We start from the raw sequence: 22004 nt of genomic DNA, 5'->3' as shown, positions 1-22004 counted from the left end.
CATGTCATGCTGACCCCATCAACTTTTGCTCCATCCGTCGGCTGTGCCGCCGCCAGACCGTACTCCTCTAACATTCTATGCTGACGCTCCGTCATGGATTCTATAGTGGTAAGTGCGCCTCACGCGCGAAAGCCGTCGGGCTGCCCAAATAGCCCGAAGAAGAGAATTAAAACCAAAAGCAGTATAGCCAACCAGAGGCAGAAACCCAGGCAAATGAATCGAAGCAAGAAGGTAAAATCGAGAGTAGCTTTTCTTTTCGGTTTCAAGATTCATGTCAAGTCGTCATGGAGCTCTAGCCCACGGGCAAGTCTCCATCATTTCAACTTCCCCGCCCTTTTGAGCGAGGGAAGAGAAATGATACGCCATCGCTACCTCCGCAGGGAGCTGCGATTCAGCGCTTCCAGAAGCTCGGGACGACTGGCAAGCGACTCAGCCGCTTGCGCGTAGGTAACCCATTGACGCTTCCGCTTGTGCATCTCGGGCCACTGGTCCTCTTCCCGGTCCACTGTGACCTCGAAGAACTGGTATGATGCTTTCGGTGCCGTAGACGTCAATAACGTCGACGGCCGCATGTCCGGGATTAATCCCAGGTCTTTGTGCACCGTACATATTATTCCACCCTCTTCCCAGGCTTCTCTACAGGCAGCTTGTTGGGCGCTTACTTCATCGGTCTCCCAACCGCCTTTAGGAAGCACCCAACCGCCTCGCCCCGCGGACTGAATCATGAGCACCTTCGTCTTGTCCGCGGACAATGGAACCACACCGGCCACGAGTCGTTCACCTTTCGGTCCGTACCCTATACACAACGCGAGTTAGCCACGTTGCGCGACGAAGAGTATTGCGTCATATTGAAAGTTGCTGTACGTGCAGAAACCGGCGAAAACGGTATTGCGGAAGAATTTCAGATGGCTACAAGCCCAGGGGTGTTACTCACGTTGGTTTTTGCGTCCCACACGGGACTCCATTGAGCGAGGATGATCCGCCATTTTGAACATTGGAAATCAAGATAACGAAAAAAAGAATAGAAAATAAAAGAATAAGAAAACACCAGGGAAAAGTCTAAAACGCGGTCTATATAGCAAGAATTCGAAAACCAGTGCGACACAGCCAAGCTGTGCTTCACGCGACACAGGTATGAAAGGAATGGAGAGATTCAAGGTTGAGGGAAAAGGTCAATGACACCGATTCCAAGACACGATCGGTGTGACGACACTGTCGGTGCTAAGGGAGGCGTGAAATGTCCAACGACGGAAATTTGAGACAAGAAGAAGGCCCGGCCTTGTGGATGAGGAGCTGGCCGGTGAACCGTGAGTTCCTGTCTTGTTCCCGAAGCGAAAATGGGCCAGGCGGTCGAAGTAGGCCAGGAAATTTTTTGGGGAGGTAGAAAAAAAAAAGATTTAAGACTGGAGGGAAGTTTCAGGAACTAGGTATCCCCGTTCACTCCCGCGGCGGACGGGAACCTGGAAGGAGAGGTGTGAAGGTAAAAGAACATCATAATCGGAGGGATACCAGGAAAAATAAGGGAACGGATAGGGAGGAAGAGAGGGACGGAGGGAGGGGGGGGGAGAGGCGAGAGGACGGAGGGGGGGGGAAATCAGAGACAGCTTTGGGGATAGTAATGGGCGGCGCGATCCGGTCAGGAAGGTCGCTCGCTCTCTGTGTCTCTCGCCCGGAGCGGACTTTGCGCGCTCTTCTCTGTCTGTCTCCCTCTTACTCTCTACTTTTCGCTGGACGGTACCGTCTGGGTACAACCCCAATACTGTATCGCCGGTCTCCCCGTCCGTCTGCCCGGGCTGCTTTCCACTGCTTTTCCACTGCGTTCTCCCCTCAACCCGACGCGGTGGGTTCCCGTATTACTGGTTCCATACGGGTTCTTTCGGTTCTTCTGCTAGGTACCAGTTACCTTACTGTACAGGTACCGCCGCTACTCAACTTACTTACTTTTGCCCCCCCCAAAAGTCAGCCTATGCGACTTGCTCTTTTGAACGCTTACTATAATGTCATCATCCTAATCGCTGGGATCTTTTTTTCCGGTGGTACTATTGTTCGGTCCCAGGGGTCGTCTGCTTGCTCTCCCTCAATTCTCCTAACTGATCCTTTCCCTTACCATTGTCTACTCTTTATGGTACTCTAAAGTAAAATTAGAAATTAGAAATCCCCAGTCATACGTAGTTTTGTGGAGTGTGTCCGAGGGCAATCCATGAACTAGACTACTTTGCACTATATGGGCCATCCCACCGGACATGCTGATACCTCCCAAGCGTAATTCTGGCGGTTCCTCTGGGTCGATTTGGCTCCTCTCTTCAGTGGTTCACGCGTCCGCAAGTCACAGACTAGGTCTGTTGCCCTCCCCATGAACTGCTCCTGAGTCTCCCGAAGGTCTGCGGACTCCTCGGAGGTTCCACAGCAAACCGGCTGGACCAAGGGAGCAGGAGTCCTCTTTTCCACATCCACACACACGCACACACAAAACGGGAATTAATTTTGCTTGGGACAGCAGCAGCCTAGAGGGTTACTGCAGCTTCCGTTGTCCCCTAACTCCCATCTCGGTCGAGTCGGTACTTACGGCTTAGCAGTCCATCTCATCTCCCAGCAACCAAACGCTGTGCCCGCTCATCCATTTACACTCAAGGCCCTATGGCACTATCAGAATTAGGGCCCCAGACTAGTGGAACAGACAGTTTCCCTTCGACTCATATTACTGCTACTATTAACCCGGACCAAATGAGAAAATAATTTATCTTACTTTTTAGGTCATGTCTGTCTCCATCAGTCTAGTCTACTTTATTATGTTTCTCCTTTCGAAGGAAGCAAACTGGGCCCTTGTGCTCTCCGCCGTAAGCGCTGGTGTGTTCGAAATGACGAGGATTCAGCGTAGACATTGTGGTTATGGTTATCGATAGAGGAATACTATAGTTAATCCATCGTCCTCTCACACCGGTCCCTGATGGCTTATTGCCAACCAACCCCTTTTCCCCTTGGGGGTTAAACACACCATTACTTAATATTTCCTTAAAGATGGCTATATTTAATATCATTCCTATTACTGCCCCTTTTTTTTTCTGATATAGCCTACATATTGATTTTGTCTGGATCAAAACGAACTCACGGTGAAAAACATGAGCAAAAACCGAAGACAACCCGGAATCGGTCCACCTCGTTTACCAACTCTGGATGCGGTACTCCGTGCGACGGGGAACCCTGTGCCTACTCCTTTCTGATTATTTGCTGTGTAATACTAAATCCGTCTCCTCAATGTGGAACAATCCGCGACTCGCTGGTTTCCTACTCTCGGTTCCAATTACCCACCAGCCGATCTACGTATCTACTAACTATGTGTTGGATACTCATTCATTCATCTGACTGGGTATATACTACTTAGTTAAGTGTAAGTAGTGGTAGTAGCATCATGCAGAGTAGAATATCTGCATGTAGTGCATCAATGTCTGCACCCTTTTTCGACGAATGATATCAGAATCAACTACCACATGCGACCCGGTAGTACCTTGCTACGTGTTGAGCTATTTCCGATGGGGACGATTTTGGAGCTTCAAGCTGCATCGACAAGTGGTAATCAAATGATCTAGCTACGTTATACGTTTTATCCAACTCTTGATGAATTTTACCTTTTTCTTATGTTATCTTTTTTTTTCTCCTTCTTCTAGTGTTGTCCCCTTCCTTTATTTTTTCCCCGTACTTCCTGCGCGCAAGCTACGGATTGGATACCATATCATGCGACGGCATGCCCTGCATACATTAGGCGCCTCGGATCCTGGCGGGCTCATTGGAGGAGAGCACACCGATGTCACCGACCTCACCCAGTGAAGAGAAAGAGGGAAGTAGTGACTACTAACACAGTAGAGAAGGGGAGAAAAAAGGTTGACTTTGGGAACGGATGCGGGGCAGCAGCAACCACTCGGCCGGCCACCAAATCCTCGAATGATCGGAAGGGTAAATTCTCTGAGTTTTCCTATTTGTTTCTACTAGTATCTACATTCTGTGACCTCTTTGCCGAACAAGGGATGATGCGGATGCGACAGCCCAACAATGAAGGCAAAAGGCATCCAGACCGACCTGCGCGTTCGTGATGATGTATGCGGGCCAGGGCCAGGGCCTACATGGTACTTGCTTTACTCGCACAGCGTACCTTGCCCACCGCCGAAGAACCATGGAGGGGGGAAAGAGGTGCGTGTGGTCGATCAGAGCGTTGAAGTTGCTCGGACGATGCGGTGACTAACTGCAAAGGAATGGAACTACTGAGGTAACATGCACAGGAAAGGCTAATAGTGGCTCGAGAAACTTCCCGGTGGCGATTGGATCTGGACGCGACAACGCAGCAGCGATCTGTCGAGGTGCGGATCCTGAGATCCTAGCATCGAACAAGCCGTGATGATGCCGATGATGCTTGGACGTTGGGGGGGGGTTCCTGCACGTGATGTCATGGTCCGGGGGAGACTTTTTATGGGTGAGGGTTTTTGCCTCCTGGTCATCGCCCGATGCTAGGAGAATTCTGATTTGGACGAATTTTCAGGATCGACCAGCAGCACACTCACTTCCGTGTGCCACATTCCAGTAACTCTTAGCATCCACGACATGGCAAGATTTTGTCGCCGGAGGGTTGACACTTGGCCAATTTCCGCTTCGATCGAAGCAAGTTCAGGTACCGTCGGCTTTACATACCCCCCCGTCGTATTGTAATGGAGGCTGTCCATACAAGGCCAGACCGTATGGTATTGAACCCTTTTCCGCCTCAGGTTAAAAACCGAACCTGGCAGTTTCTACTATCTACTACACAGTAGATATTTTGTCAGGGGGCTTCTTCAGGCTAGTATTTACCTAGTAGGCCACTTTCTCTGGTTGGAAATGGCAATGGCACCTACCATGAGAAGCTATGGCCAACTAACACGTAGTGAAATCATTTTTCCTGGAGCCGTGCTTGCTCCGCATCTCCTCCATCTCCGAGGCACCGAGCAATTAGGTGGCAAAGAGACCAAGATCCGTGTAGATGTTACAAAGTACAAGGACAAGCAATCAGGTTGAACCTGACTACGTACTCGACCAGGGGGGCAGCAGTTCTGACATGCGGCAGTGATCAGGCCAGCAGCCGCTCAGGTCTCTCTTCTAGAAGCATCATCACCTTCAACCTTGTTTCTACCTCCCGATAGCAGTGACGGGGACAGCTCCCTTCAGGACTATTTGGGGAGTTCTATGATCATGCAGCACCTACTGAAGCTGCCAGTAGGTATGCTTTTTGATCTTTATCTTGTCAGGTCCGAGGTTCTTCCTGCTGTGTAGACCCAGAGCTGAGCGTATTGTTATAAGTATACGTGAGATGGCCCTGCCTGGAGGAGGGAGTGTTTGACGGTGTTGCCTTGGGCTCTCCATCTAGTATCTTCTTGTCCCGCAATCAACTTGAAAACCAACAACATCAAGCCATCCATCCATCCATCCATCCAGCCCACTCCAACTACCTCAACACACTCTCCATATCCCTTGATCTCCTGAGACGGACAATTTACTCCCGCTGCGCCCCTTGTCCTGTCTTGCTTTGCTTTTTCTTTTTCTGCCGTTCCCGCCGTGAGCGCAGCCAGCTAATCCCTTCTCCATCGCACTACTTGCCCGCAACGACACGCCATGGAGCCCATCGTCGATGCCGAACAGGCGAGGAAGTTGTCGCTTTTCCGACCTCTTGGTAAGCAGCCAGTCAGATTAGCCTTTCATTCCCCGTGCCGGCATCATTGGCCCCAGTGACACTGCTCCGTCACCGATTCTTTGGATCGGAAATCCTGTGCCCCTCTTGTCTTTGATGTACTCTTTTTGGCTGCCCCTCATTCCCGGCCAAATTCCCCTCTCCTCCAATTTTCCGGCCAAAAGCACCCCCCACGATACACACATAGTATCTATCCTCTTTGTCTTGGCCTCCTCCATCCCACTTAAGCCCATCCTATCTCTGCACTGGGACGGATATCCTCCGATCAACTAATGAGAGTCGTCCTGAGACTGCTCCATCATTATGGCTACGGCTGCGCCAACATGCCCTAACTCAACTCTCTCTAGGTTACCAGCGCAACTCTTGTGGTTACTGCAAATCTGATAATGGAAGTGAGTCTCTCCGGACCCACCCTCAATCTCTCCTTTGCCGTAGTAGTCCATCGCGGAGATGTCGTCGTGCTGCCGGATGGGACCGCTGATGCACGTCTTCTGCAGGTGCCTCCTACTACGCTAGTTCGGTTTCTGTACGCCCGGCGCATTATGAAGCTCTAGTCAACAGGGGCTGGCGAAGGTACGGCGGTTCGCCTTCGTAATGCGAGCCACATCCCACCCCCGTCTGGCTAGCCAGTCGCTAATCCAGGTCTAGGTCGGGGACACTGTACTACAAGCAGAACCTGCAACGATCATGCTGTCCTCATTATACGATGAGGTGTGTAATTGGTCCAATTCTTGTCCTTGACTAGCTTGCATTGACTTTACATCCAGGCTCGATGCCTCCGCCTTCACGCCTAGGAAAGACCAACGGAAAGCTATCAATCGTTGGAACAAATTCGTTCTAGGCCCGGAGTATATCCGTAGAGCGGCATACCTCTGCCCCAAGACACGGGAGTAAGTAGACCGTCTACTGTGGGGAGGATGTGTGAGCTCACCAATGTTTACTCGTAGGGAGAAGAAGCGTCGCAAGTGCAACTTTGACCTTCTCGGTGCAGTCCACGAGGCCGAATACAGCAATGTGAAGCGGCCCATTGACCCCAAAACTAAGAGACCTCTGGAACCCGCTCATCGATTCGAGGTCAATCTGGAAGGCGACTCTATCTCTCAAGCCAAGTAAGTGTGTAGCTGCCTGTGTGTTCAACAGCTTATACTAACATCGTGCGAGATACGAATTGTTCCTCAAGTACCAGACCAAAGTCCACAAAGAGGATGCTTCCAAATGGGCAAACAAAGACTTCAAGCGCTTCCTTTGCTCGGGAATGACTCGATCTCCAGCAAATGCTGCCAAATCTGATGAGAAGAAGCTGGGCTCATGGCATCAATGCTACCGACTGGATGGCAAGCTTATCGCAGTGGCGGTCTTGGACCTTATGCCGAATGGTGTGAGCTCGGTCTATATCTTGTGAGTTTTCAACAGTAAACAGCAAGAGAAACCACTAACAAGAGAAGCTATGACCCGGAATACGAGCAATGGGAGTTTGGGAAACTCAGCGCAATGCGGGAGATTGCTTTTGCGATTGAAGCGCAATACCAGTACTATTACATGGGTATGCTCGACACAGCCACCTCTTCTTTGTACTTTCTAAACTAATCTGAAACGAAAACAGGCTACTACATCCATTCATGTCAGAAGATGCGCTACAAGGGAACATTCCGACCGCAGTACATCCTAGGTAAGATTCTCAGTGGACTATCAACTCATTCTAATGAACATACCTAACGCATTGGCACATCTACAGACCCTGAAAGCCACACATGGGACCCTCTCGACGGCGAACTATCCAAGAAACTCGACGAACGACCCTACGTATCACTTTCACGAGATCGACAAGCCACCACCACAACTGGAGATAACAACACAGCAACACAAGAAGAAGCAGATGCCGAGATCAACGACGAAGAAGTCTCCCTCTTCGACCTCAACATGCCCGGTAACATGACTCTCGACGAAATCAAAGCGCTGGACCTAGATCACTGGCTTCTGCTGGTCCACGGTACTTTCGTGCATATGATTGTAAGCCCACATTCTCATCCTCTTGTCTACTCTTTGGCTGATTACTGACTAATCAATACAGGACCTCGTCGGATGGGAAAAGATGCCCATCGATAACCCCCAGTCAGTCAAAGGTATCATTGCCGAGTTGGCGGCTGTGTTGGGCCCGGAGGTCGTTAAGAACAGTGCTGTGGTGCTGTTCGACTAGCGGGGTAGTGTGTATGTATGTAGTACTTACCTTGCACGTGCTTGTTCATGTGGTGGAAATCGTATAGTAGTTACTACCATTCAGCGGGGTAAAAAGCAGATACTTGTAGTAAATCATGAAAGCCAACTTGACCTACTTTGAGAGACTTGTTTAGGTCAAAGTCAGTAAAGTAAGTAAAGGAGAGTACTTATCCAACACTACGCGGGAGTATATTTGCCTGATTATCGGTATGATAATTGAGTCTGATCGGATCGTGGAGTAGTTCTGAATTGGGGAATATGGGAAGGACTTCATGAAGACTTTGATGTAAGCAAGCTAGCTAGTAATATGTTTATGTAAGGAAGATTGATTTAAGTGTTATCCAATTTTTAGGTATATTTGCATATCACTATGTATAGCTGATCGGTCTGTATATTCGAGGAATCGATCACAAGAGGAAGAGAGTAAAATAATCATGCTGAGAAACATGCTTCATAACCAACAGGTGCTGAACATATATGCACATAAGACAAGACAATCTCCCCCATCCCATATCCAGACGCCATTCATGATCCAAGAACATTTACTGCAAGTGAACAGAGAAACCCTGATGGCCAAGCGATGCATCCCAAAATCTGAAGTCTAAAATCAGAGCAAATCCAATCCCATGCACCACACGCGCCCAGTCACACCGAGGACTGTACATTAAAGAGGAAGCGATGAAAATAATAAAGCAGCGAAGGGCAAATTGGCAGTTCTTAGATACCCCCCATCAGCTCCACTGGGGGCCGTGAAGTCTTGGGCGGCATCTTCTTGACCGACATCTCGATGGGGCTCATGTCCATATCGATATCCTCATCTGGGGAAGCGCTGGTGTCCTCGACCATGACAGCAGGCAAGTTGGGGCTACCTCCGTGGTCCTCGGGGTGGTAGATGAGTGTGCTGCTGCGGCTGCGCGTCTGCGACAGGGCCACGGGCCAACTGCTCGTCCTCTTGTCCGAAGTCATGGACATCGGAGTACCCGGCTGTTGTTGTTGCTGCTGTTCGATAGATGACACCACCACTCCCGTCGCTGCTTCCTCGACACCGGACTGCTCGGTCTTCAACTTGGCCAAAGCCTGGGCGAGATCACTGGCGTGGACTTCCTTGTTCGGGGGATCTTCTTGGCGCATGACCCAGCCGTGGGGCGGGGAGGGGGGCGGTGAGATGAAGAAGAGCTTGTCGACTTGGGGGGCCTCTAGGAGTTTAGGGCGGGACTCAAGGTCGTCCATGATGGGAGTAGGTTCGCCAAAGTAGATCTTGGGGATGATAGGGCGGTTGAGCAGTGGTGCGCCAGTTAGGAGTTTGCGGATGCGGAGAGCGTCGGAGTCCGTGTGGAAAGAGCAGAGGATGCGGCGGAGGGAGGGGAGGGGGGAGAAGGAGTTGAGAGGAGCCAGAGACTCGAGATAGGCTTTGAGGTTGGCGAGGGAGTCGGGTTGGAAGAGGAGAATGTCGTTCAGGTCGGTTATGATGAGGGTGTTGGAGGGAGGTGTGGGTTGCGTGAGAGGGGGGAGGTTGGACATGTCGAGAGTGAGAGAGGGTCGAGAGGAGCGACGGGCTCCGAAAGAAGGAGAAGAGGTGAGAGAATGAGGTGGTGAAGTGGTGTTCATTGTGATGATGATTGATGGTTTGTTTGTTTGTATGTGTGTCCTCAGAAGAGAGAAGGAGGAGAGAGTTGGTGGTGGTGGTGGAGGAGTAGTAGTAGTATAAGTAGTTAGCGGTGGTTGGAAGTGGAGGAGGCGATAGTAAAGATAAGCGGGAAGAACGTCAAATCTGGCAGGCGCGCTTATTCAAGGAGTCAACCACAACCACATAAATCAACTCTAATCTTTGATTGATTGAGTGTGAATTATTATTCTATTTGATGTTCTGAGAATGAACTGGAGAAGTGGTTTAAGAAGGAATTCTGCAGAAGAAGCTGCTTGCATCTTATAGGCAATGAGTGAAAAATCCGTCTTCGTCGACGGCGAGGCGCAGCCAAACGCCTTCGTGTCGCAGTGGAGATGCAAATCTGCTTCTTTTGCACTGCCTTCCACTCATCCTTCGGCTCTTGCCCATTTTCAGGCAATTTTGGCTCCGTTCCTGTCGATCTCCGCACGCAGTTCTCCTTCTTTCTTCGCTGCAATCTGCATAGTGCATTCGCCACACTCTGTCTCTCGTCCTTGGCCGTGTGGCTGAACTGCCGCTATTGCCACTAGATGCCCCCATTATTGGTGTCGTCTACAACTCATCCCCAACAATGACGATGATGCCATTCGCTGCTTTCGACTGTGGACCTCCCTGATGATTAATTCAACTGTGGCTTGACTCTCTCCTTCTCTGCTCCTTGTCGAGGCTATTGACTCCTCCTTGACTAGTACAGTACAGTAGTAACCAGGGTCTCCCGATGTGATGCTCAATTCGCTAGTGTCCAATGACTCCATCACCAGCCTCGGAATGCTTCACATGTCGTGGTCTCCACTGCCTGTGACGCATGAATGCCCCTTAGTTTCCACCCCCCTTGTCCTGAACCTTGAGTCTATCTATGTCTCTTGTGTACAAACTACAAAGTAGATACATCCCGGAGGATCCCGCATATCCATGGTTCCGGTTTCTCCGCAGACTCCATGATCCATCGGGTATGCAGCTCCGCCCCGACGGTGGAGAGCCGGCGATGAATGGCAGATCGCCGAATATACTACGCATACCTGTCCCCAGCAGCTGGCGATTTCCCAGGTTAGCTGCGTTGCAACTCCAGGCAGGCAATATTCTATGTCTTGGCTCTGGCACAGCATACTCTTGACTGCATTGCATGTACTGGCTGGCCACGTATTCGGCTCCCATACCAAGCCTCGCTGTAAGTGATGCAGCTCAGCTGTCACCCATTGCCAAAGCCCCGGGCCTAGGACCCTGCAGTGTCGGATACTACCCAGAATTTAATTGCAGCTTCTTTGCCTTGTCAAATCTCTGTCATGCTATGTCACATGTACGATGTCCCATGAGTCGTGGCCTTGCTCGTGCTACTTACTACCCCTAGAACGGCCTTCGTGTCATTTAGCTTAGATGTCATATGTCGGCTTCCTGCGAGGCTCATAGTGCCTTGAGACCGTTGGATCTCTGCTCAGCTTATCTCATTCACACTATCAATTCTCTTCTCCGGAGTCAAATTCTGTCTGCCTGGACGTCTGTGGGTAACACTGCATGAACCGATCTAGCTAAGCCCTGAGCTCTGACCACATCCGTTCTTTAGCATAGCCACTCACAGTCCCGGTGTCCCCGACATGCAATGCAACTGCTCCCTAGAGTCTAATCTGCAGCCATGTCGCACACTGCCATTCTGATGGCAATGATACATTGGTCAGTCGAACGTAGATGGCACACCATCTGCATGGCGGCTTTCACGGACATGGCGCCTTGTATGTAGCCTCCAGCAAGGCTATTCCTCTGCCAAATATGCTCGCATGACCGTCCTTCCGCAGCTTCATACGATCACAACAAGGCTTCTTCTGAGCCCTCGATTGGCGGGTGCATATGAACTCCTAAGGAGATTGAGGCTAGGTAGATGAGCCGCGCTCTGCACAAATGTTGGCGGCTGCGCTTACAACAGCGTAGGCAAACGCATTACACAGGTATATTCCAGCCAACATTACTGGTTGGATACGAACTATGGAGTTTGGGGGCCATCTGTAGAAGCTCCTAACTAATGCATCCCTTTTCATTGCTTTTGCTGTTTTTGTGGGCTCATATCGGATCCCTCCTTGGCGTTAGGGCGCAGTTGCCGAGTGATCCTTCACCGACAGTCATTCAGACACATGATGATATCCATGTGCGCTGTCATGATGCTTGATCAAAGCCTCGATGTCTCCTGCTAGGCAATAGTGACTCGGGGATCATCCACGTCTACTGAGCTGGGCTTTTGTCGCTTTATAAATTCTCCAATCACTTTCACACCGTCGAAGATAGTTTTCCGTCTATCTGGCAAGGAGTGCAGACGTTTAGTGCAAACAGCACTCGAGTCCTGGAGGGATGCCCATGAGAGTCTGGCACAATCGAACTGTCGTGCCATTGGAGACAACCATCATGCCATTCGATGGGGTCTTTCCGGCCAACACTCAGCCTAGATATCCCTCTGAAGGGCGTTCCCTGTTGGCCTTTGGTAGTGATTTCCGTACTAAGAGTCGTATGTACTAATAGCAAAATGGTCGTCTTGCTCATGGAAGGGGAAGTCACCCGGTCACTGGTGCACATGTCAATGGCCATCCATTCATGGCTTAGACATCAATTTACTAATCTCGGCACTGCTGTAGCCATGGTACACTACTGGAAGAAACCAATAGTCCAACTGAGGCCTTCAATAAACCATGTTTCTCCTGTGATGCACAGATTGTTCACCGGTGATGACCGACTTCGCACATTGATTGTTTCGGCAGTATACTCACCGCCATAATTGCCGCTTTTATACATGGAAGAAAGCATACTAAGTCCCATGCGTCATAGTCGATACGGATAGAAATCATGCATATAGACAGCAGCGGAATACTTGAAGTAAGTAGACAGGTAGGTTTGAGGCAGATGAGAACTGTAATGGATGTCAGCTAGAGCCTTGCAATGCTCATTTAAAGACAGCACGCGATCATCCGGCCCGAGGTTTCTCCCGGTGAAGGCGGTCAGATCAAGCCGCCGAAAGTTCTGCTTTCCAACGATTATCGCCGATTTTGTTCAACCTCTCACGCCTCCAATCTTCATCATACTTTGTTATTCACAGTCACCATCTTTCACTTCCTCTCCTTCCAAAATGTTCCAGAGAACCTTCCTCAGACAGGCCCAGCGGTCCCTCCGCTCTGTGCGCCCTACCTCCATCAACACCTCCGCTCTCCGTCGCACGCCGCAGCTCCCCCAGGCTGTCCGCCCAATTGCTCCTCAGTCGGCCTACCGGTTCTACTCTACTGAGAACAAGGCCGAGAATGGCGAGAAGAAGGAGGGTGAATCTGCCCAGGAGACTGAGGACCCCGTCCGCAAGGAGCTCGAGGAGAAGAAGAAGGAGGTCATTGAGCTGAAGGTAAAGCTCCCCTCTCAACACGAGCGCCCGGCCTTCCACGGTCGTAAATGGTACCTTGCAGATCGTCTAACCCTGTCACTAGGACAAGCTGCTCCGCTCGAAGGCCGACTTCCTCAACCTGCAGGAGCGCACCAAGCGTGATATGGAGAACTCCCGCAACTTCGCTATCCAGCGCTTTGCTGGCGACCTCCTCGAGTCCATTGACAACTTTGACCGCGCCCTCCTTGCTGTTCCCAAGGACAAGCTTGATGCTCCCCAGACTGAAGCCAACAAGGACCTGTTGGAGCTCGTTTCCGGTCTGAAGATGACTCAGAACATCCTTTTGAACACCCTGAAGAAGCACGGTCTTGAGCGCTTTGACCCCAGCGAGCCCACTGAGGATGGCAAGACCCAGAAGTTCGACCCCAACCTCCACGAGGCTACCTTCATGGCCAAGGTTGAGGGCAAGGAGGATGGTGACATCATGTACACCCAGAGCACCGGATTCCGCCTCAACGGTCGCGTTCTTCGCGTAAGTTATTGTTCTATTGCATGCGTACGTGGTCAATCATGCTAACTTGTTTACTATAGGCTGCCAAGGTCGGTGTCGTCAAGAACTAGACGCTTCGCCAACACTCTTAAACATTTTCTCTCCCTTTCCGCCTCCCTGTCTTATATTCTTGTTGTATAATATACCAAATACGTCTTCGCTATGATGGGGATCGACTTATGTTAATCCGACAGGCTGGAACATCTGGAATTGTTCCAGGTCTCTGTTGCTTTGTCCATGAACGCATGTGTGTATGATACACCTTACCTGTGTTGTGTGGTCTTGGTGCTTTTATATCTTTTCTGTTACTTGGCGTTGTTTCTGAACTCTCTCCTCCCTATTTTGTATATTATATCCCTGGCTGGTGTCTTTGTTCCTTTACTTCTCTCATGAAAAAAAGTGGGATTGTGTTGTTGGGATTGGCATTGGCACGGATGTGGATGACATTTGCATGGCATAGGATCATGTTGATTTTTATTGCATCACTTTGCTTGCCTGGTAGGCAATGCAAGGTGTTTTGATCTAAACGACTAATAGAAAGTCTCTTGATCAAGACGATTGATGATTTTACAGTGTGCATCTCGGTAACAACGAGCGTAAGGCACGTATCTGCGGTCTAATGGTCCGCGTAGTTCTCGTGCAATTAACAATAATAATGACTCAATATCTCAGAAATATCTATCAAGAATATCCTTTTTCCTGCCATATCCTCGTAATTGAAATGGTGAGTTGCAATTGCGCATCTCCCTCGGTGGCTCATTTTCCCGGCCCGATGTGTTTTGTAGACTCGGAGCTCTCAAACGCCGCAACCAGCAGTTGACTGCCCTCGGCGTCGGTCGTTGAATAACTCACACAGCACTCCGAGATGCGTCTCTTTGCCACTGGGAGGGCCCTGCGCGCAAGTAGTGCCCGGTGGGCAATTGCTCCCTCACGTCGGAGCGTACGCATCCCACTCTCGCAGTTGTCGGAGCCCTTTGCCGTGAAGCGGAGAGATTGGAGTTCAACGGCAATCCGCCGAACAAACGAGAATGCAGATGTCAATCAAAAGCCCTCCCTCCGGCCTTCAGTACCGCAATCTTTGACCATCGAAGGTCAGTCCTACCGCACAGATCAGTGGACGAATACTCCGGATACGATTCTCTCCCACATCGGCCGCCGCCTATATCTTGATGTGAACCACCCTCTAGCGATTACGCGCCAACTGATCGAGAGCCAGTTCCCTGGCCCGGCATACGGAAACTACACCGAGAAGAACCCTGTTGTGTCGACGGCGCAGAACTTCGATGTCCTGGGCTTTCCCTTGGATCACCCCGGCCGGAGTCGCACGGACACTTACTACATCAACGACAAGACGGTCTTGCGGACACACACCAGTGCTCATCAGCAGGCATACTTCCAACAGATCAATCGCAATGAGAGCACCCGTCCGGAGGAAGTTGGTTATACTGTCGTCGCTGATGTGTATCGGAGAGATGCGATCGATCGCAGTCACTACCCGATCTTCCATCAGATGGAAGGCGCTATGCTTTGGAAGCGTCCGGATAATGAGCCCTTGAAGCATGCTAGTCAGACTGCTGCTGCGATCATGGAAGACGTCAAGAAGATCCCTGCTCATGCCGTCGAGGTCGAGGACCCCAATCCTACGATCCACGCCCAGAGGAACCCCCTCCAGGCGGAATATCATAGCGAGGAGGAAGTTGAGGCCATCGCGGCTCACCTCAAGCGGTCTCTGGAGCGCATGGTCATCAAGATCTTTACCGAGGCCAGCAAAGCTGCTGCCGGTAGCAGTGAACAACCAGAACCCCTGAAGGTCCGCTGGGTGGAGGCATACTTCCCATTTACCAGCCCGTCCTGGGAGCTGGAGGTATTCTGGCAGGGTGACTGGCTCGAGGTCCTTGGTTGTGGTGTTATCAAACAGGAGCTGCTGAACAACTCGGATGTGCCCAACCGTGTCGGATGGGCCTTTGGTATCGGTTTGGAGCGTATTGCTATGCTTCTGTTCAACATCCCGGATATCCGCCTGTTCTGGTCGCGTGACGAACGATTCCTTTCCCAGTTCCGCGCGGGTGAGATCACTCGCTTCGAGCCATTTTCCAAGCACCCCGCCTGTTACAAGGATGTCGCCTTCTGGCTGCCCTCTGCGTCTGTCAGCGGTGGCAGTGCGGCGGGCGGAGCTGCGCCCGTGCACGAGAACGACATCATGGAGATCGTCCGCGGCGAGGCAGGAGACCTAGTGGAAGACGTCCAGCTGATTGACGAATTTACCCACCCCAAGACACACCGGAAGAGCATGTGCTACCGTATCAATTACCGGAGTCTGGAGCGCACCTTGACGAATGAAGAAACAAATGACCTACATGAGAAGGTCCGACAGAAGCTTGTGGGCTTGCTGGGAGTCGAGCTCCGCTGATGACAGCGAGAATTATTCTAAATGCTCGCGAAGTACTAAATGCCAAGTTACAGTTGGCGAGTCGAGTCCATATGTACAACAAATGTGTATTACCACGTTCAGATGAAATCACCTATCCTCCAACTTTAAACGAACGTTGGGCTAGGGAAGATCTAGCCGCGGCTGCTTTCATGTACCTTAATCTAGTCTACGGCATGGGACGTATGCAGCGTGACGTAGTGGCGATCCAAGCAGGGCCTATACTTTGTAGTAGAGAAGGATTGTCGAGACCAGCTGAGAAGCTGCCAAACAGCTATGATAGCATGCTGGCTATTCCCCGGTCTTCGGAGGTAATTTAAGCACCGAGTGCATCAGCAGAGTTACCCCAAGCGAGGCTATCTCGATGGAGGCGCCCCGCGGGTATCGAAGGACACAGAGAAAGGCTACTTGAAATACGCGCATTACCGAGGATTACCGCTCGGCCTCCTTCTGGCCGTCAGAAACCGAGACGTTGATTGGCCAGCGCGGTCCCAGACCGGTTAGTGCAGCCGAAAAGCAGGGTTTCGGAGACTTGATCTATGTCCGGCGCCGCCGATTTCTTACCAGCGTATTACTCACTTTACTGCGTCAGACTCGACTTTATTATCATCGTTGCCTTCATTCCATCTCTCGTTCAAACTACGAAATCTCCCCTCCTCCACCCCCCTCTCCACTCCCCTCCCTCCTCTCTCTGTCTCCCTCCTCGGGATCACTCTTCCCTCCGCTGAAATGTCTACCATGGCCAGCGGCGCGAAGTTGGAGGCGTCGCATCCTCCCAAGGCGGCGAATGCTCCAGCCCCTGCAAAAAAAGTTCATTATCCTTTCTGGTTCGGTGGTTCAGCATCATGCTTTGCGGCTGCCGTTACTCACCCTCTGGATCTCGGTAAGCTCTAATTCAGCCAACACCAGAAAAAAAGTATGTGCTGGAATTGAAGCTAACCTTCGTCTATAGTGAAGGTAATTTATGCCTCCTGGACTTTCTATAGGAACTCTTGATTTTTCCCCTCCGCGTGCTTGTTCCTATACTTCGTTTGTCTCACCGGAACGCTGATCGATGTGCGTTTTAAAAATTTATAGGTCCGCCTGCAGACCCGCGGGCCTGGCGCCCCCTCGACTATGGTCGGCACATTCGTGCATGTGTTCAAGAATGACGGATTCTTCGGTCTTTACAGCGGGGTATGTAGTATCCACTAAACTTCCAGGCCATGTCGATACTAGTACATGATGCTAATGTCACTTCTTGTAGTTGTCCGCCGCCATTCTGCGCCAGCTGACCTACTCCACCACACGATTCGGTATCTACGAGGAACTCAAAAACCGCTTCACCTCTCCCGACTCGCCTCCTGGCCTCTTCACCCTGATCGGTATGGCCTCCGCCTCCGGCTTCATTGGTGGCATGGCTGGTAACCCCGCCGACGTTCTGAACGTGCGCATGCAATCCGACGCTGCTCTCCCTCCCGCTCAACGCCGTAACTACCGCAACGCGATTCACGGATTGGTGACGATGACGCGCACCGAAGGTCCCGCCAGCTTGTTCCGCGGTGTGTGGCCCAACTCGACCCGTGCTGTTCTCATGACAACGTCGCAATTGGCCTCGTACGATACCTTCAAGCGCTTGTGTCTCGAGAAGCTCGGCATGTCTGATAACATGGGAACGCATTTCACGGCCTCCTTCATGGCTGGATTTGTGGCTACCACTGTCTGCAGTCCCGTTGATGTTATCAAGACTCGTGTCATGAGCGCTTCTCCGGCTGAAGGCCGCAGTCAGAGCATCGTTGGACTGCTCCGCGAAATCACTAGAAAGGAGGGCCTCGCATGGGCTTTCCGTGGTTGGGTGCCGAGCTTCATTCGTCTCGGTCCTCACACCATTGCCACATTTATCTTCCTTGAGGAGCACAAGAAGCTCTACCGCTTGTTGAAGGGGTTTTGATTTCCCTGAACAGGTTTGACGTATAGATTTGCTTCATTTTTATTTGTCATTGTTCTTTTTCCAGGCACATATCTGCGATATCCGTCCATATGCTGTGTTTTCTTGGGATAGATGGTCTCTTGCTTTTTATTTTGTTATAAACCTTTCTTTCTTGATCTCTCATTGGCGAAGCATTACCGGGAGGACAAAAGTCTTGCGCATTTCTTTCATGTGTTCATACCCTTGTATATATCTTATAGATTACATTTCCTTCATCTTTTACTGTTATCTCTCATTTCTTTCTTTTACCCTTCTATCTTTCACTTTTGACTTCCCCGTTGTCTCTTCGAGCTGGCTAAAGTGACTTTCTGTCCTCCAGTTTCTTTTTAACGCTTCGCCTACATCTCACATCTCTATCCATGTTTGTCCATTTTCTGGGACTAAATAATATGGAACAGCACGTACCTCAGAGGCATATATGTCTCCTCACTTGACATCTAATACACAAGACTTAGACCTCTCGGAACAGCACTGATTCAGAGACATCCAGCCACCGTGATTGACATCAGATTTGAAGGCCATCTGTCTCCAACCGACGTTACTAATTTTTTACTATATCTTGGTGAAAGAGTGCTTTTTGCTAAACTATATTTTCATCTATGGATTCTTTGCAGTTTAGATTAGACAAGAATGAATTACCGTGATCTTCATACAGTAGACTGTTATATCTGGACACACTGTAGCTGCTATCTGAGCTTTCGTATTGTATTGCAAATTATCATACTAGTCAAGTATCTGAAGGGCATGCTTTGATAGTCATAGTAGAACTTGGCCATATCACGTTCGATTAGTTCTCTACACAGCAGTACTAGTAGCCAAAAAAAAAAAAAAAAAAAAAAAAATCTCCAGTTGCTTCGCAATGTACATAGTGAGGTAAGCAGATGCATAATTGGGATAACCAGTTTATCAGTTCAGTTCAATGTTGTGAAAGATTTATTTTGGGGGTTGGTGATTGGTTGGTTGGTCGGTTGGTTTACTATCGGATATCATCGTATGATCTTTCGACGGTGTTGGTGCTGCAGTGGTGAGCAGGGTGGTTATCATTGAATACTATTAAGCTTTTTAGGTATTCTATAGTAAGGTGAGTGGCATGTGAGAGTTGAAATGAACGTTTATATGGCTGCCTATTTAAAATCAATATTAGGTGTTAGATGGAACAGGACAGAATAATAAGAGGATTGATGGCTACGAGGTTATGCTGAGCTTTATGGGCGCGATTTGTTTGACACATCATTCCAACTACGCGAGTCTATATACACTCGTCTTCCAACCCAGCCGAATTGAGTCTGGGGAGGGGCTCAGAGCTAACAATTCTCGCTGGATCCAACTTATAGGGTAGAGTACATGTTGACAAGACACACGAAAAACAACTTTGAACTTTCAATTAACGGTGAACAAAGTAGTTAAATGCGTCTACCGGTCGAGACGAGCGGGGAAGTTACCAGCCTCTGTAGGTTTTTTCGTTAGTATGCTGCTCTTTGATATATATATGTAGGATATAAAATCCTCTAATGGGGCTACATACCGCGCTGGCCGTCCCATCTGTCAGTCCAGGCCTTAGGGCAGAGAGAGCGGAAGGCGTGGTAGAACTGTTTTCGGTTCAATGGTGGTTAGAATCGGGTTCTGTTGGTTGTGGAATGAGAGGCAGTAGCTAGCTAACCTGGCGGCATGGGCGGAAGTCCTCGCCCTTGGCGGTGACACACTTGTGGTAGTCGACGTAGTTCTGCCAGCAGTGCTTGGTCCTGTGAGGTGGAGAAAAGATGTGTGGTTAGTTATTACAGTTCGTACTGGGAAGCAGATTGAGCGGAGAGGTGTGCGAAAATCACGTACTGGTTCTGCTGGGGGAAACGAGCGTCATAGCCTATTCATCACCTCATATGTCAGCCCACAAAACTACCTCGATCGCGACGACAGCGACGGCGCTGCGAATGCTCGAAAACCTATCCTAGACGTACCAGCTGTGAAATAATTAGCAATTGACCTTGGTTACGGGACGAATTGGACCCATTGGAGGTTGGGAGAGGGAAAGCTCACCAGTCACGAACTTGAAGGGCTTGGTCTCGACGGGCTCATCGGGGTCAACTTCAGGAATGGCACCCATTGTGATAGATTGAAAGTATAGTAACCTTAAATAGGAAACTTGGGGTGTTGATTGGAGGGGGGTGGGATGAGCGGAGGGAGGAGGGGAGGAGGTCTGGAGAAACCGAGAAAGAGAGGAGGTTCTGCGGCCGGTGGAGTGGAATGACCCGTGAAGCCGTGAAGCCGGAAGTTCACGTTTGACCGCCTCAGGCGCCAAACTAGAGGTTACTAGCGAGCCACTCATGCGCCCAGGTTTCCTAAACACCCGAACCACCACCGTGACTTCCTACCGCCTTACCTAAGTGGTGCAACCTCCCCTTCCATCAAGCTCAGACTTCCGTCACCACTTCCCGATCTTGCCATCCCACCACTTAAGTCGTTCTGATACTCAACCTCAACCACCTCGGTTGCTCAAAGCCCATTCGCCATGTTCCCTACTCGTGTTCTGCGCATGCAGGCCTCCCGGCCTTTCGCTTTTCCTGCTCCTGTGAGTTGGATCCCCGGTCCCCCGTGTTGACTTGACGTTGGGGAAAAATTACGTTTGGCAGGGTGGCTAACAATTGGCTACAGAAGGAAAACCACAGCGGTATGGGGTTCCCTCCCCGGTTTGCGCATAGGACCGATACTTGAATGATGGAATTATGTTGTTGGGGGTGGGAATTGGACTAACGCCTGGCTTCTAGCCCACACTATCTCTCAGCGTCTGCGCACTCTGAAGAGAGTCCCCCCGGAGTTGATCCCTCTCGGTACGTCGCGGTCTGAATGATTAACACCTTGCCATTGGTTTACAGCAGTGCTAACGATTCCTTCTTGAATCCTACAGGTCTGGTCCTTGGGTATGTTTATTTCCTGATATCCTATGGCTTCTACATGACATGCCGTGAAGTCTAATCCCGACCGCCTCCCACCTCCCTTCCTCTCCCACTCCGCAGTCTTCATCTGCCCTCCACTGACGCAGTTCCATCGCAGTGTCGCCGTCGGTGCTGCCATCTACTCCAGCACCCGCAAGCTCATGACCGACAAGACCCTCCGTCTGTACCGCAACAGCCCCGAGGACCGCGAGCACTAAGAATGTACCATCACATTTGATTTCAAATTGCAATGGGCGATTCTTTGTTTGATTTTTCGGCGATCTGTATCATTCACGGGGTAGTCGGGCCTTGTCGCGCGGCCAGAGTTAAGAATGGAATGCTCGAAAATTCTCAGGCTCAGGGTTGGAGCGCGTGTAAATAGTACGGCTTTAAACGAAGGGTTCCTGATGGTGTAATATCGCAATATTACTGTCGCCCGCTTCTTGGCTTCTCTTTTTCTTCGTTGCGCCAGTTTCCCCTGGCGTGAGTGGATTATCGTAGAGCTCATTCCGGCTTTGGTCCGGCCACGTCCAGTTCCTCGAGTCCTTGCATGGGATCTTGACGTTCGGCTCCGTCGATCTCGCCCCCCTCGGCAGCCAATTTGTCTTCCTCGTCGACAGCATATTTGGCCAAGTACCCCTCCTATTGTTTCATACGTAATTAGCAAATGATCTGTAATGACAAGGTGAACGTCACGGCGTACCTGTTCCCAGATAGCCGTCTTGCTGCCGAGTCCTTCGTTGCTGTCCTTCTGCGGCTTAGCAGCAGCAACCTTGATTGTCCGGCCATATAGTTCGCTTCCATCCATGTTGTCGATCGCCTCTTTCGCATCTTCGGGCAGATCAAACTCCACATATCCAAAACCGCGGTGGAGCTCGTTGGAGTTCGGGAGATCGGGTTTGGGGAGCGTAATATCAACCACTTCACCAAAAGGAACGAATGCCTCGGCCAGCGTCTGCATCGTCACGGCCTGGTCAAGGCCCCCCACGTAGACGGTACATTTTAGACGTGCTTTTTCGCTCATGGTCGATCGTAACAAATTTCCTAATTAGACAAGGATGGAAGACGTCACTGACAGGAGGGGAAGAGAAAGAGCGACCGCGTCGGGGCCTTTTCACTTAATGCCTAGGCAAAGCTCTAGACTTTGGGACGGAGCAACCTGATATCACGTGGTGCCCCCGGGGC

General features: G+C 50.5%; 10 protein-coding genes across 10 annotated transcripts; 6 read left to right on the top strand and 4 right to left on the bottom strand.

The window, feature by feature from the left end:
* Positions 1-185: 185 nt before the first annotated feature.
* Positions 186-1196, bottom strand: BO88DRAFT_259538 (NUDIX hydrolase). The gene is made up of 2 exons (XM_025702277.1): positions 935-1196; positions 186-796 (listed from the first exon to the last, which is right to left on the bottom strand). The coding sequence occupies exons 1-2, from the start codon at positions 993-995 to the stop codon at positions 369-371; spliced, it is 489 nt and encodes a 162-aa protein (XP_025564072.1). The 5' UTR covers positions 996-1196; the 3' UTR covers positions 186-368.
* A 2760-nt stretch (positions 1197-3956) lies between these two features.
* Positions 3957-4445, top strand: BO88DRAFT_259515 (uncharacterized protein). Its single transcript, XM_025702276.1, has 2 exons — positions 3957-4185; positions 4246-4445. Exons 1-2 carry the CDS (start codon positions 4088-4090, stop codon positions 4388-4390), a joined length of 243 nt encoding a protein of 80 aa, XP_025564071.1. The 5' UTR covers positions 3957-4087; the 3' UTR covers positions 4391-4445.
* Positions 4446-5634: 1189 nt separating this feature from the next.
* On the top strand, positions 5635-7907 carry BO88DRAFT_337553 (arginyltransferase; the record flags this gene model as incomplete). Its single annotated transcript, XM_025702944.1, has 11 exons — positions 5635-5692; positions 6058-6102; positions 6208-6283; positions 6359-6421; positions 6478-6600; positions 6658-6819; positions 6872-7108; positions 7156-7253; positions 7314-7379; positions 7446-7720; positions 7782-7907. 11 exons carry the CDS (start codon positions 5635-5637, stop codon positions 7905-7907), a joined length of 1329 nt encoding a protein of 442 aa, XP_025564070.1.
* Positions 7908-8644: 737 nt separating this feature from the next.
* cbpA (putative calcineurin binding protein) lies at positions 8645-9448 on the bottom strand (the record flags this gene model as incomplete). The annotated part of the gene is made up of 1 exon (XM_025702945.1): positions 8645-9448. One exon carries the CDS (start codon positions 9446-9448, stop codon positions 8645-8647), a length of 804 nt encoding a protein of 267 aa, XP_025564069.1.
* Positions 9449-12560: 3112 nt separating this feature from the next.
* Positions 12561-13646, top strand: grpE (mitochondrial nucleotide exchange factor MGE1). Its single transcript, XM_025702275.1, has 3 exons — positions 12561-12963; positions 13052-13474; positions 13534-13646. Exons 1-3 carry the CDS (start codon positions 12700-12702, stop codon positions 13561-13563), a joined length of 717 nt encoding a protein of 238 aa, XP_025564068.1. The 5' UTR covers positions 12561-12699; the 3' UTR covers positions 13564-13646.
* A 612-nt stretch (positions 13647-14258) lies between these two features.
* On the top strand, positions 14259-16148 carry BO88DRAFT_403899 (phenylalanine--tRNA ligase). Its single transcript, XM_025706478.1, has one exon. It carries the CDS (start codon positions 14358-14360, stop codon positions 15900-15902), a length of 1545 nt encoding a protein of 514 aa, XP_025564067.1. The 5' UTR covers positions 14259-14357; the 3' UTR covers positions 15903-16148.
* A 501-nt stretch (positions 16149-16649) lies between these two features.
* On the top strand, positions 16650-17850 carry BO88DRAFT_337770 (putative mitochondrial dicarboxylate carrier; the record flags this gene model as incomplete). Its single annotated transcript, XM_025702955.1, has 4 exons — positions 16650-16803; positions 16873-16877; positions 16998-17096; positions 17167-17850. 4 exons carry the CDS (start codon positions 16650-16652, stop codon positions 17848-17850), a joined length of 942 nt encoding a protein of 313 aa, XP_025564066.1.
* Positions 17851-19011: 1161 nt separating this feature from the next.
* On the bottom strand, positions 19012-20059 carry BO88DRAFT_487048 (cytochrome c oxidase subunit VIb). Its single transcript, XM_025712514.1, has 5 exons — positions 19924-20059; positions 19720-19753; positions 19550-19631; positions 19415-19478; positions 19012-19337 (listed from the first exon to the last, which is right to left on the bottom strand). Exons 1-5 carry the CDS (start codon positions 19988-19990, stop codon positions 19303-19305), a joined length of 282 nt encoding a protein of 93 aa, XP_025564065.1. The 5' UTR covers positions 19991-20059; the 3' UTR covers positions 19012-19302.
* A 288-nt stretch (positions 20060-20347) lies between these two features.
* Positions 20348-21454, top strand: BO88DRAFT_403895 (uncharacterized protein). The gene is made up of 5 exons (XM_025706477.1): positions 20348-20455; positions 20539-20554; positions 20652-20714; positions 20792-20804; positions 20938-21454. Exons 1-5 carry the CDS (start codon positions 20396-20398, stop codon positions 21035-21037), a joined length of 252 nt encoding a protein of 83 aa, XP_025564064.1. The 5' UTR covers positions 20348-20395; the 3' UTR covers positions 21038-21454.
* On the bottom strand, positions 21324-21937 carry BO88DRAFT_434481 (RNA-binding protein; the record flags this gene model as incomplete). The annotated part of the gene is made up of 2 exons (XM_025709482.1): positions 21523-21937; positions 21324-21461 (listed from the first exon to the last, which is right to left on the bottom strand). Exons 1-2 carry the CDS (start codon positions 21841-21843, stop codon positions 21324-21326), a joined length of 459 nt encoding a protein of 152 aa, XP_025564063.1. The 5' UTR covers positions 21844-21937.
* Between the last annotated feature and the right edge of the window lie 67 nt (positions 21938-22004).

The sequence above is a fragment of the Aspergillus vadensis genome (assembly GCF_003184925.1).
Source record: "Aspergillus vadensis CBS 113365 unplaced genomic scaffold BO88scaffold_8, whole genome shotgun sequence".
In the NCBI taxonomy this organism is placed as follows: Eukaryota; Fungi; Ascomycota; class Eurotiomycetes; order Eurotiales; family Aspergillaceae; genus Aspergillus; species Aspergillus vadensis.
The sequence above is the reverse complement of the archived record's forward strand: the minus strand, read 5'-3'. Positions and strand labels throughout refer to the sequence as shown.